At 35.2% G+C, this 14,753-nt stretch overlaps 1 protein-coding gene across 3 annotated transcripts in view; it reads left to right on the top strand.

The window, feature by feature from the left end:
- The window catches only part of USP37 (ubiquitin specific peptidase 37), a 71,946-nt gene that overhangs the window by 51,461 nt on the left and 5,732 nt on the right, over positions 1-14,753 (top strand). For all 3 annotated transcript variants that reach the window (XM_036237925.1, XM_016156691.2, XM_016156693.2), the window contains 4 exons: positions 335-590; positions 7,366-7,532; positions 10,057-10,117; positions 13,245-13,360. In XM_036237925.1, the coding sequence (XP_036093818.1) occupies positions 335-590; positions 7,366-7,532; positions 10,057-10,117; positions 13,245-13,360 (600 nt within the window). The remainder of the gene's footprint in view (positions 1-334; positions 591-7,365; positions 7,533-10,056; positions 10,118-13,244; positions 13,361-14,753) is intronic.

Here is a 14,753-nt window from a genome sequence, read left to right on the forward strand (position 1 = left end):
TTACAGTATAATCTATGTATATCTGGAAGAAAATACACCAAAAATACTTGCAGTATCATCTCTGGTAGATTTTGGGTAAATTTATTTTATTATTATTATGTATTTTCCAAGTTCTTACAAAGAGCATACTTAATATTGTAATCAAGAAAATAAGCATATATCTTTATGTAGTTATTATTAAAAGAATATTAGGTTTGCTAGTAAGTTTATTATTAAGTAACTCAAAGCATCAAAGAAAGGAACCTTTTTAGAAATATAATAAACTCACTTTAAACTCTTAAGATTAACATTTGTAGGCATGCTGGTTTCCTATAAAAGTAACTCTCTTTTTCAGGATTCAAAATCATGTAAACTAGAGCCTGATAAGTCTGAATTAGAAAACTCAGGATTTGATGGAATGAGTGAAGAAGAGCTTCTAGCTGCTGTTTTAGAGATAAGTAAGAGAGAAGCTTCACCGACTCTGAGTCACGATGATGATGATAAACCAACCAGCAGCCCAGATACTGGATTTGCAGAGGATGATATTCAAGAAATGCCTGAAAATTCAGAGCCTGTGGAAACTGAGAAACCCAAAACAATCACAGAGCCAGGTAGGTTTAGTGAAGGTATCTGTTAAGCAAGATACAACTGTGTTCCAAAGCCTTAAATAATGGGAGGTGAGATGGATCTCTATAATTTATAACAACTAATAATATTTTTATGATATTTATAACAGTTTAAAAAATGAGAAGTAAATATGTAAGTAGTACCCAGAGGCTAGTGCCGTATCCCTTTAGGTGCACATCAAAGGGCAAGGTAATATTAGTGCATTTAGTAAATGTTTGTGTCAGTTTTAGAGCACTTGTCTCTTACCACTGCTTTCTCAGAAATATGTGCAATTCTTTCTTCATTTTTCGATATATGAATCTATAGCAAGTTTTAGTGTACGGTCATCCCTCAATATTTATGGGAATTGGTTTCAGGACCCCCACAGATACCAAAATTCGCAGATACTCCAGTCTCTTATATCAAATGGCTTAGTATTTACATATAACATATGTACTTTTTCCCATATAGTTTAAATCATCTCTAGATTACTTATAATGCCTAAAATAATGTAAATGCTATGTAAATAGTTGTTGGTTCTGTATTGTTTAAAGAATAATAGAAGTAAAAAAGTCTGTACATATTCAGTCCAGATGCTGTCATCCTAGGGCTAACTACTTGTACATACCAGCAACAAGGTAACAATTTTTTTTCAAGTATTTTCCATCAGTGGTTGAAGCTATGGATACAGAACCCCCAGATATGGAGGGCCAACTGTGTAAATACTTAAAAGTTCTCCATTCTCTCTCAAGTTATCAATGAGAACAACAAACCTGAGCCTGTTTGCCTTGCACTTACGGGTATTTTAAGATTTTTAGGTAGAAAATGTTTACTACCTCTTCCTATGGCAAACTCTACTTTTTTTTCCTGATATCCTTAATATCTATATATATTTAGTAGCTAATGTGCTTCAGTACATCAAACCTAGGATTTTGGAGATGAAGAGAATAGTGGTATATCACTGAATTATCTTTTGTATTCTTGGGGTTAGGGCACCATCAATTTTGAATTATTTTATGTGCAAGTTAAATAAAGATTAGTATATCCTCACTTTATCTGGAAACAAAAAGCTGATTTTTGTGTATAGGCATTCCCTTTTTTTTCTCTCTTGATTCAAGTATTGTTATGAAATCCCCTTCTCTTTTTAAAATTATAGTCGCTGCCCTTAGATATTATTGCTTAATGTTAGTGCTTTTGTCCCTTGCCAATTTATTTCCTGCTTTCAGTTCTTTATTTTAATTTTTTGTTCAGTTCTACATCTTCTTAAAATTAAGAAAGGAAGTTATGTACAATTAGTTTTAAATTATCTACGCCCATAAAAAACACTGAGATTATCAAAATCATTAACAATCACAGGTGGTTTACAACTATAGCAGCTTTGAGGAGAGCAAACTTGTTTGTGTTTTATAGCCTATATATGGGATCCTTTATTCTTTAGCTGCCATCTTCTCCAATTGGGATGCAGGCCATTGTTATGTTTCCTGTTTCTTTAATAACCTCAGCATTCCATTTACCTTCTTACTGTAAATAAAACTTCAAGATCTTGCCTTTGAAAATATTGCCCAAGAAAATATTGAGCAAAGACAAGCAGAGAGGTGAGTATAATGAAGCTTCCCCCTGTACCCATTATCAACAACAGTTATCAAAAAAAGCTAGTCTTGTTTCATCTGTATCCCAGCTTCTCTCTCCACGCCATCTCCTGGATTATTTAGAGGTGAATCCCAGATATTAGATCATTTCATTAGTAAGGATTTCAGTGTCTCTAAAAGATAAGAACCCTTTGTAAAGAACATGTCCTCAGTCCCGTTATCATACTAAAAAATAAATAATTCTAAACAATGATCAAATATGATCAAATCTGTCGTGAGTCAAATCTAGAGAAAAGTTGAATAAACAATAAACGCTTGTATACCCTTCACCTAGATTTATTAATTTCACATTTGCTTTCTCTGCCCCACCCCACCTCATGTCTGCATGTGTATAGTTATACAGCTGTTACCCAAAATTAGGGCCTTAAAGCAACAATAATTTTAATACCTCATAATTCTGTGGATTGAAGGGTCCACTAGGATGGCTAAATGCCCTCTCCATTCCACTCATCCATACCCTGTACCTCCCTCTGTTCCTCCTTTCCCCTCCCTCTGCCTATCTCCTTCCCTATCTTCTCTCCGTCTTTTCATGTAATCTCAGGGCCTCTCCCTCTTCATGTGGTCTCTCCAGCAGGGTAGCCAAGCCTCTTACATGACAGCTCAGGACTCCCCGAAAGCACAAAAGGGGAAACTGTGAGGCCTTCATAATGTTTGGGCTCACAATTAGCATAGAATCAGTTTTAACACATTTTATTGGTTAAAGCCCTCACAGGGTCTGCCCAGTTCATTATGAGGAGGGGCTACACAAGAGGGAATACCCGCAGGCCTGGTTCCTCGGAGGCCATCCTTGGAGACTGTACACACACACACACACCACTTTTTTATTGGAACCATTTGAAATTAAAGGTATCATGACACTATCCTAAAACACTTACGCCTGAATCTCCTAAGTATATAGAAATTTTCCTGTGTAACAGTTATCACATCTAAGAATATTAATTGTAATTCTGTTTATAATTCCAAATACAGCCCACGTTTCCAAAATATTTTTTATACTTTTCATTAAATCTAGGACCCAAAATTTACCTACTATGTTTGGTTGTTAGGTTTCTTTAGTCTCTAGTTGAGGCCAATTTTTCTTTGAAAGGCTTCCATTATTGATTGTCCTACTGTTCTTTAAGTATAAGCTGGGCTTTTCCCCCCATACCCTAAGACCTCGGTGGCTGTAGATGGGATGGGTTTCTCCTTGTTACCCATTGCCATTTCCAACTGCTTGTCACCTTTTATTCTACAAAAATTCTGGCTCCTTTGAAGTGCACGACATCAGGCTTTGCCACCTATTATCTCTTATGTGGCTGTCTTTTACCTTCTAGTCACTCTCATCAACGTTGTTAGGGCCTTCAGCATCATAATGCTCATTCACCAACTTAGTTTCTCAATACTTGATCTGAATTTTGAAGAGCTTTTCTTCTACCCCATCTTGATTATTGACATCAGTTATAACCTAGACCAGTGGTTCTCAAAGTGTGTCCCCAGACCATCAGTATCATGTGGGAACTTGCTGGAAATGCCTTTCTTGTCCTCCCTTCCCCCCCACCCCCAAACAATCCCTCCACAAACACACACGCACACACACACACCTCCTGAAAATAAAGAATCCTAGATGTGGGTCTCAACATTCTGTGATTTGGTTCCGGGTGATTCTGATGCATGCTAAAGTTTGAGAACCACTTCCCTAGTCTTAGTTAACCTCCAATAACTGTACCACCTTTGAAATCTTGACTTCAGATAGCCTCCTTTAACCGTTCTCTTCTCCAACTCAGCAAGCATCATAGTCTTATTTCAACAATTATTTGATCTAATTAAAGACTTCTGTTCCTTTGACTTTTACTTTATTGCTGTTCATTACCCCACTCTTGTCATCACTTTCTTGCCCGGTCTGTATGCCATACTGTGGTACTCCTTTATCTCCTTTCTCTTTCTGTTCTAGTCTCTTGACAAAACCTAGTCTCCCAACTCAGCTAGCTTCTTATTCTATGCCTGCACTCAAGCAGCTTAAGCTTGCTGGAGAAAATCACAAAACTGCTGACCAGACTTTCCTCAGATTCATGACTAGACTCTTAAATGAGTACTAAATGCTACTATTTTGATTTCACCTCTTTAGTAAATTTATTTTCTTAGTCTTTATGATATCTTCCTCAAATCTCCAGTTTTCCTTTCACACACACTTTATGTTCATAACTTAGTGGTAATACTTTTCAGAGAAAAGATGCAGTCAGATGAAAACTGTGCCTTTACTTTCATTATGGTGGAAATATCCCTGTCCTTATCTTAGGCCAGTCCCCCCGTTCATAGCCAGAATCTCATTCACTTTCACCTTTTAAATTACGTTCTTTCTCTTCTACAGCTTCTTCCCACTCTTCTGAAAATTATTCCTGTTGTGCTTCAGTATCACTCATCTTTTAAAAACCTTCTTACGACTTTATGTTCCCCTTCAGCTACCGCCCCCTTTCTGTGTTCTCCTCACAGCAAAATGCTTTGGGAGTTGTTTAATACATTCTCTCTGCTTTCTTACCACCTCCCATTCTCTCCTCAACCCTCTCCAAGTGGGCTTTCATCCCCAGCACTCCCCCGAAATGGTGTTTATCAGGTTTACATTAGCGGTGTTTCAGTCTACCACTCCTTGCGTAACATTTCAAACTTTATAAACTTTTTTCTCAGGTTCCATCACACCACACTCATAGGGTTCTTTCTTCCTACTAAAACAGCTACTCGTTTCAGGTTTTTGTTTTGTTTTGCTCATCAGAACTCTAATTGTTGGAGTATTCCCAGGACACTGCCCTTAGCTGTGTCTTTTCGACTTAAGCTCTCTCCCTAAGTGATCTCATATAGTGCTACTGCCTCACATACTGATGAAAAATCAAATTCATATTTCTAACCTAGATTCTCCCCTGAACTTTAACTTGTATATTGAAATGCCGACCTGAAATGTCCATTTAGCGGTTTAGTTTTTATTCCTCCCACCCCCACAAATATGCCTTTCCCATATCAGCAAATAGTACCATTATAAATCCATTTGCTCAGACCAAAAAATATGTTTCCCTAGATATTTTTGTTTTACTTCACACCTTGCATTCAGTCCATCAATAAGCCCAATCAACTGTACCTTGTCTTTCATGTCTCACCTGGGCCACCGCAACTGATTCCAAAGTCCCTTCCTCCACTCTTGCCTCCTACAGACCTTGTTTCATGAACAAAGCAGCCAGAGTAATCTTTCTGAAGCATAAATCACATGGTTTCACTGTCTCCAGACAGTAACTAGATGGAAGAATGTGGCAAAGGCCCAGACACGAGAAAGGCCGTGACAAGCTAGTGGACCTAAAAAATGTTCAGAATGATCTGCATGAAGTGGTTTAACCACTAGAATACTTCTCCCTTACCTATAAAACAGAATGATCTGCATTGCTGGAGCATAGTGTTGAGTGGGGAGGGCAAGAGATGAGACTAGAGAGGTCTGCAGTCTCCAGTTTTTACATGGCATAAGGCCATATTTAGTACTTCAGACTTTCATTTCAAAAGCATTAGGAAGTTCTTGAATAATTTTAAGCAAACAAGTGTTTGATAAAAATTTATATTTGAAAAAGGTCATTTATAAGCAGTGCAGCTTATAAATTAGAGAAGAACCAAAGTAATCCTGTGAGACCTGTTAGGAAGTTGTTGTAGTGGTCCAGACCAAAAGTTAATGATGCCCTAAGGTGAAGTTTTAGCACTGAAAAGAAAAAAAGTTGATAGATTCAAGGTATACTTAGGAAATAATGAGTTACGTGATAAGAGGAATAAATGAGAAGTCAGAATAAGCCCCAGGTTTCTCTTTTCAAAAACCCAACTGTATGTGGACAGTGATCCTATTCGCTGAAATATAGAATGTAGGAAAGGAGCGGGTTTCAGTTGGGGATGGGAGTAGAGGCAGTTGATAGATTCAGTATAAGAATATTACGTTTTAATATATGGTTCCCCTTTGATCCATTGTTCAAGTTCCTTAAAAGTATATCATTACTTTGTGGTCATATTTGGTGTAGATCTTAAGTAGTTTTTGTATCCAGTCTTGTCCATCTGACAATCTTGCCCTAAAGACAAATTATATTAATTTTAGCATCTCAAAATGAACTTTATTTGTTCTTTATCATACAGATTAACTGCTAGTGTACTTCCAGCACTGTGTGAGATACATTGGTACATTGAGTGGTAAAAATTATTGGTTAAGGAAAATTGTACCTCTCTCACTTTTTTTTTTTTTTTACTATCTTTTGATAATAAAAGTAATAATACTCATGCCCTAAGATGATAGTCTCAGCTTCCAGGTCTTCCACTTGAAATGCTCAACATCACCTTTGAATGTCTTAGTTCCACATTTCCAGAAGTAATCCAGTTGGTTGACTCCAATATTTATTACTGATTCTGTAAACTAAGGCCGAAGGGACAGGTAGGGTTATATAGGCTTCAGAGCTATGGAAATGATTGTCCTTCCAAGAATGGAGGAAAAGAATAAATCATTGACAATTCTAGTATAATTTTTTTTTAATTGGGATCATACTGCTTTTTGTACTTAATATATCCTTAGTTTCTTTTTCTCTTTTAAGGAATAATGAGCTTTAATAGTAAATATTCAGTTAGCAGTTCAATACAGCCAAAAAATGATAACTAGTTGCTGATTTAGGTTCTAAAACCAGATGCTGTAAGCTTCAGAATTGTCTTTACCATAGAAAAGTGTTATTTAAATGATTAAAATGCAGTTTGGGGGCAGATAAACAGCATATACTAATTTTAAAACAGTCCATATAAAATGAATCTGTAAAGGTAATTCTTGTGGATCAGTCAAATTATTTATGACTTAATTTGTTAAGATGAGAATTTTTGCTTTGGGAAGGTGGGAAGGAGGGAGAGAGAGAAGGAGGGATGGAGGAAGGGAGGGAGGGAGGGAGAGAGAGAATTATAATGAAATATTGTTGCTAACACAGTTCAAATAACCAGAACAAAATCATGACCATACTATTTATTCCAAATAGTCATAGTCTAGAAACTATGTTTGAGGTTAACGGGTGAAATATTCTCTGAACAGTAGGTGTCACCCTAGTCCGAAGAGTTCAGTTTATTAGGAGTTTCCTAGTTCTGTTCTGTTCTGCTTTCTCAGATCCTGCTACTTTTACTGAGATAACTAAAGACTGTGATGAGAATAAGGAAAACAAAACCCCAGAAGGATCTCAAGGAGAGGTTGATTGGCTGCAGCAGTATGATATGGAGCGTGAAAGGGAAGAACAAGAGCTTCAGCAGGCGTTGGCTCAGAGCCTTCAGGAGCAAGTAAGAAACATATATATATATTGCTACTTTCTCCATACCTAATAACAACCACCACAAAAACTAACATATGTTAAGCACTTACTATGTATCAGGCATTGTTTCAGGTGATTTACATAAAGTAAGTCATTGGTCCACCAAAACAAACAAACAAACAAACAAAACAAATTTCTTTGGGGCTTTGCATTGGATTCGAAACAGAAACATTGATAGATTTTCTATGTTTGAGACTCCAAATGCAACAAAATGTATTGTTGTTTACTTCCCATTACTGCAATTCATTGCATACCAAAGCAAGATGGGTTGTTATAGATCATCACAGTCCATTGTTATTTTACGGGCTTTAGAAACAGCCAGTATACCACTGTGATTTTATTGCTACTATTTTAAGGCAAGGTCTTTATTTAGTCATTTTTCTCACAATATGAGTCCTTTGGTATTAATTATTTAAACATAAAATTTCTTAGGACTATTATCTGAATATTATCTGAAATTTAGATATTAGGTATAGGCTAACCTTTATCTGCTCTTTTCTTTATGTAGTAATCTGTTCTTCAGTGTTTAATTCTTTATGCTTATATTTGCCAAAGTTGGTTGATTCGTACGATTGCAGTCACCTGAGGTATCTGACTAAAAGGTGATGTTTTCATGGTTATCTTTCTTATGCAATCCAAATTGTGTTAGTAATAAAAATTTACCAAGATTTCTAGGACAAATAACCAGATTAAGAAATCTAATTTCTAGAGCAGTGAGTCTCAAGCTTAACTGCACATTAATACTATCTGGGGAACTTTAGAAAATACTGATTCCAGGGTTGTTTGCCCCTAAGAAAATCTGATGTAATTGATCTGAGGTGTGGTTTTGGCATCTACACTTTTAGTTGTTGATTTTTTGTTTGTTTGTTTGTTTGTTTTGTTTTTAATAAGGATTTTTTAAAAACTTCACCCAGTGATTCTAATGTACAGGCTGGGCATCTACATTTTTTGGTGTGTTGTTTGTTTGTTTGTTTATTTGTTTTGTTTTGTTTTTTGTAAGTATTTTTTAAAATTTCACCCAGTGATTCTAATGTGCAGCCAAGGTTGAGAACTGCTTCTTTAAAACCCCTTCAGAGCAGGCTGTTCTATATCCTTTTATTTATAAGAAGTAATTCCCTAGCTGACTTATTATCAAGATGTATACATGTCAAAATATTTTACAAATAATAGTAATCATTTTTTTTAGAAAACTTATAGAAAACTTATTTTAATGTGAAAGATCAAGGACCGACTTCTTACTAGTAGTACTGTGTAGTGCAGAAAAAGAAAAAATTCAGCACCCCTCTTTTCCATAAAAGACATATATGTCATTTCTCGTCAGCTGACCCAGTTAAAACAATCTTTTCTCAGATGTGAGGATAGGATTATAAGATGGAGTTTCTTTAGTTTGGTATACTACATCATTATCTAAATAACTAAAAAAGAGTCTCTTTCTGGTTTCAGCATAGGCTTTATGTATATACTTGGATAAGTCTAAGTAATCTTATTTTCTGTTAGAGAATATCTCTGTTGCTTTCTTGAACACAGTATTATTGCTCCCAGTATTATAATGCAGAATAGCTCATTCTAAGCTTCTTATATAATTTACTATATTTAAGTCTAGAATTGAGGCAAGTATAAAACAATTCTGTTTAAATTATCTTTTTTCATTCATGCATCATTTGTAACTTACCTTTTCTCCGAAGATGAGAGGGGAAAGTTTCTACAGTCAGCATTTCCCTATTCCATTTTCTAATAATCTAATTGAGACATTTTTAGAGGTACTGATTTTTCTAAGAAAATCTCAGATGTATTAGAAAAGTAACAGTCAACATCATTCATTTAGTATTTACCAAGCATCTATTATGTGTCTTGTTTCTTTAGCAAGAACAAACATAAAAATGTATGAAAAATATCTTGTGGAAATATTGTTTATCCTGCTCTCATAGACTCAGGGTCAGTGGTATGCTAGAGCCAACTCATTGTCAGCTCAGCTGTATCCATCTCTTCCCAGCTGTGCATTCAGCATCATGTTGGTTACTTAAAATTGTCCATACATAACCTCTTTCCAACCCTGCATTCAATGTCACATTAGTAGCTTAAAATTGATCAGGGTGGGAGTACTTATACCATGGAAATTAGCAAATGCTATATAAATCAGGGGAGAGGAAAAAGAGCAATTTGCTAAGTATCTGCTATATGCCAAGTATTTCATACATGTAAGAAGAAAGGGGATTATATCATAATGTAATATTGAGTGGCTTTTGGTTGGCAAGCCAAATGTCACTGACTAGAAGAGATAGCATTTAAGCCTTTTTAATCCCCATGGTTGTATTATAGAAGGACAGTGTTGGAAAGGTAAAGAACTTCTCCACATCCTTCAAAGATCATACTCCAAACATCCATAAGATTTTGGAAAACATTAGCAAATACTTCCAGACCAACTGAATTTACCCTCATTAAATAAGTTTAATCAGTACCTCTTTACCTTAGTTTTGTTCTTGTCCCTTTAGGAGGCTTGGGAACAGAAAGAAGATGATGACCTCAAAAGAGCTACAGAATTAAGTCTTCAAGGTGTGGAGATTATTTTAATTACATTTTTAAATGGTGAAATGTATCACACAGAGAAGAGCATATGAAATGTGTTTGTTATTTTTAATAACAATAACAAATTTGATCACCTCCCAGGTAAAGAAAGAACTTTAGAAGTTACCTGGATATCCCTCCCTTCGCCCTCTCTCCCACAGAAAACCACTATTCTAACATTTGTATTCACCGGTAGCTTGCATTTTTTAAAAGTAATATTTATTACATCCATATTCCTAAACAATGTATTTTTTTAATTTTGAAAAATTAAGTAGCAAGGACTATCTGTCTATAATTCATCTGTATAAAAGAGCAATACTGCCACTGTTACGACTCTTGGGAGAAGACATGGTGGCTTCAGTTTCCCCCTGAATTTAAAAGAGCTCATTCTGGGGAAGTCCCTGGGCAAAGTCAGAAGCATAGGGTTCACTATAGTCATGGCTTGTGGCAGAACTAATAGATGAACCAGGTGCTGGAGGTCCAGAGGGACATGTAGTCATGGGAAGTGGGCTTACTCTGCATTTTCTGTTTCTAAGATCACTGTGGTCTTTCTCCAACTCTCAGAAATTGATCAGAGCAGAACACTTTGATGATAAAAATGAGTGTTCTAGGCATGGAGGAAAGAGCAAGAATTTCACTGGCACATGGTTGAGACAGTTACAGATAAAGATTCAAGCTAGCATTCTGTCTTCAGATTAAAAAGATGATGCTATGGCTGTGGTGATAACTGTCTCATGTCATATTGCTCCAATCTGGACTGGTGGCCTTCTACATCCAGGCACAGCTATCCTGAAATCTCCCTTATCTTCCTCCTGGGAACTCCCTCCAGTTCTCTCCTCTGAGACTTCCATTTCCTGTATCTCACTCCTCCTCATTTTTGTCTGCTTGTGCTTTGATAGAGAGCATCCCAAGTAGTTTTCTTGGAAAAGAGGGGATAGGACTTGGAAGATTTTTTTTGGAGGCCTTGCAAGTTTCATTATACTCCAGTAATTGATTAATAGTCTGGCCAAATACAGAATTCCAGGTTTACAGTCATTGTGAAAGTATTGTTTCCCACCAACTTTATGCTGCTGGGTAATGGGGAAGTCTCGTTTGCAGGGTTGCCTTATGAAAAGTCTTAAGCTGTTTGTTCTTTATCTTGATGTGACCTCTTTTGTCTCTGAAAGTTTGTAGGATCTTCTCTGTTACTGTTGTGATAAAGTTTCACAGCAGTGTGTTGGATGTGGGTCTGTTTTAACCATTTAGTTGGGTACTTGATGGATCATTTTAATCTAGAAACTTCTGTCCTTGAATTCTAAGAAATTTTCATTTCCTCCCTTTTACTTTCTCTTTTCTCATTTTGAAACTCCTGTTATACAGACCTCCTAGTCTGGTCCTCTTAATTCTCTTTAGTTTTTCATCTTTTTATCATTTTACTTTACTCTCTGGGAAATCTATCCAACTCCAAACCTTCCTTTGAGTTTTTACTTAGGTCATATTTCTAATTTTTAAGGACTGATTTGTGAATGTTTCTTCTTTACGAGTTTTTTATTTTTGATTTGGTTTGGTTCATGGAAACAATACTGTCTCAATTCTCTGAGAATGTTAAATATAGTTCATTTGTTTGTTTATTTCACATTCACTGCCTCTGAATAGGTTGTTTCCTCCTGATTGCTCTTTTCTGTGTGTTTATTTTAGTCTTTATATTTCTTGTTGGAGGCTTTTCTCAGATAATCTGATAGTCCTTGACTATCAAGATCATGGTTAAGAATAGGAGACTAAAAAGGTGTTTGGACGTTCAGAGCACATGAATAACTAGGGCGTGTCAACTTTTGAGTTTTACAGGATGACACTGATTGGGGGATGATGTTAATATTTTATCCTTTCTCTTGGGTTGGTCAGATTCCTAAAGAAGGGTTTTCTAACCCCTTACCTTTACCTAAAGGTAAAAGATATGGCTGCCAGAGTTCTGAGAGCCAAGAAAAGAATAGGGCTGGGGCAGAAGATGTGAGAGGTTATAGTCATCTGTCAGTATGCAAACTGTTACCTGCTCTCTCCTATTTTCAGTATAGTACTCATGGCCTCCCCTGTGCCTAGCATCCCCCAATCCTGAAACTGTTTTACCCTCTCCACAGAATAAAGCTCCAGCCTTTTGTCATTGCCTAGCAGCATGATGTGGGGGAATGTGGATCTAGGAGTCTGTTTCTCAAATAGCTTTCTCCTAATTCTTATTTTTATCCCCTCCTTAGCCTCCAGTTTCAGAGGTACCTGGTATTTCCAAGTGGAATGTCTTTTGAAGATTCTGTAATGTGAATCGGATTGGTTCTCAATTTTTCCAATACTGGCTTAGGATTTGGTTTTGGGTTTCTTAGGTCTACTAAGTCTGTCTGTCACCCATCTGCTTTTCAGCTTCTAGGATTTTGAGGATGTAATCTTTTTTCCTGTTCTTCCCATTCTTAGGTGTTCGTGTCCTTTAAACAACTCTGTACTGTGATTTTAGTGGAATTAATTACATTTAAAAGTAAAGAGCCATTTGTGTACAAATGCTCCTTGGATTCTTTATTTAAAGCCATTGTAAAGATAGATTCTTCCAGTAGAATTATATTTTTAAAGAGAAAAAATGGATCTTGGATTTGTTTGTTTGTTTAGTATATTTTAGATGAAATTTAAGAGTTAAAAGTTGAATTTCTTTTATTTTTGTCGATTGCAAAAAAAAGATGTAATATTAAAAAGAGAATAAAAGAATGTTGACCTCTTTATGGTCTCTTTTCTGTAAGATAATTTATATTTGCTGGTGTTACATAAAATATGCACAGTGTACTTCAAATCTGACATGTGGTTTATATAATATGGAATTTAATAAAATTAGATTATCTTTAGTATTCTTCTCTTCACTTTTATTTCTTATATGCTCTTTCATATAAATATGTTTAAAAGAAAAAGGAGCATTTCTTTTACAGATGACTGGTGCCTGCATTGTTGTTCCCAAGTGTGCTGGGTGAATTGGAACCCTAATAATATATTTTATGTTTTCTTATATGATTGTGTACTTAAGCTGTTTTTTTTTTATCTTCCTAATCATCTCTTTGTGTCTATTCCAAGAAATTTTACAAGACTCTGTCTTTGTGTTCTTCAGAGTTTAACAACTCTGTCTTGGATTCATTGGGTTCTGATGAGGACTCTGGAAATGAGGACGTTTTAGATATGGAATATACAGAAGCTGAAGCTGAGGAACTCAAAAGAAATGCTGAGGTAGGTGACATTTTATTCCCTGAGTAGAGCCGGTTAGGTAGTATTACTCCTGCTCTTTATCTTAAAAGGGCCCACTGTCAGTTTCCATTACAGGTTCATTTCTGCCTCTTCGGCAGCCGTCAGATGGTCTTCCCTATCTCTTGTCCTTTGCTCCTCCTTTCTTAAAAGATTTAAAACAAAATGAAACAAAAATAGAAGTACATCTTGACCACCTTACGTGCGTGTTAGGTAATAATAACTGAGTAACATGGGTCTCAAAGTCATATGTATATTGATCACCTATAGTTACCAAAACTATAAAAATTGTCAAATTAATGATATTAACCGAAGCACATTAGAACCTTTCTTTATCTTTCTTTTTCCTTAAATAATTGCTTTTTTCCCATTTTCCAAATTTTTTGTGATTTTAATTACTCAAGATGCCACTATTCTAACAAAATTGCTCTTAGCATTTTGACATATTCTTTTGTCATCCTTACCCACAAGTATGTTTTTAAGAAATCATAATATAAATAGTTTTTATCCTATTTGTTAAAGACTGTTTATAAACATCTTATTTTTAATGGCTATATTCCCTCAAATGAACACACTATTTAATTTTTAACTATCATTGAGTATTTAAGTTGTTTGTTTTTTCACTGTAATAAATAATACATTGAGGAACTGTATAAGATTATATAATGTTTTATATATTTAGGATTTTTTCTTCAAGTAAATCTCCAGAAGTAAATTACTGAATCAAAGTTTATGAATATTTCAGTGATTTTTGGTTTAGATATAGCTATATTCCTTTCCAAAATTGTACCATAGAGTACTGCCTCAGTGCAGGAATATCTCCTTCCAGTTTTTATTTTTTTACTAACACTATTTTAATAGCATTTAAAAAAATATTTGAAATGTAAATGTTCACCCTTAATTCCTACAGCAACACAGCTACTCTTCATTCTTTTGATTCCGTTTTCCAATACTTAACTATTAATGTACCTGTTTTCATAGAGCTGTGGTTATTATATGCATTTGTGTAGTTTTGAAAACAAGTTAGCATGTCGGTGACCCACATGATTTCTTAAAAATAACTGAATAATATAGTATTGAGTTGCTATACCACTAACTGTTTAACTGTTATTGACCTATTGTTATTCCAACTTTTTGTTATTAAAGATAATGCTACAATAATTAATTTTATACATATACTCTTTTCTTCTTTTTAATTATTTTCTCAGGATACATTCTTAAGGATTAGAATTCTTGGGTCAAAGGACATGAATAATACCAACCACTGGATATTTTATCAAAGCTGACTACATACATGCTGAAACTTAACCATGTCAGCTTTAATAATAAATTTAAATTTAGTGTTTTGCTTTGATTCAAATGAAGAGTTAAAAGTCTT

This window comes from Rousettus aegyptiacus, unplaced genomic scaffold (assembly GCF_014176215.1).
Source record: "Rousettus aegyptiacus isolate mRouAeg1 unplaced genomic scaffold, mRouAeg1.p scaffold_m13_p_2, whole genome shotgun sequence".
NCBI classification, from domain to species: domain Eukaryota; kingdom Metazoa; phylum Chordata; class Mammalia; order Chiroptera; family Pteropodidae; genus Rousettus; species Rousettus aegyptiacus.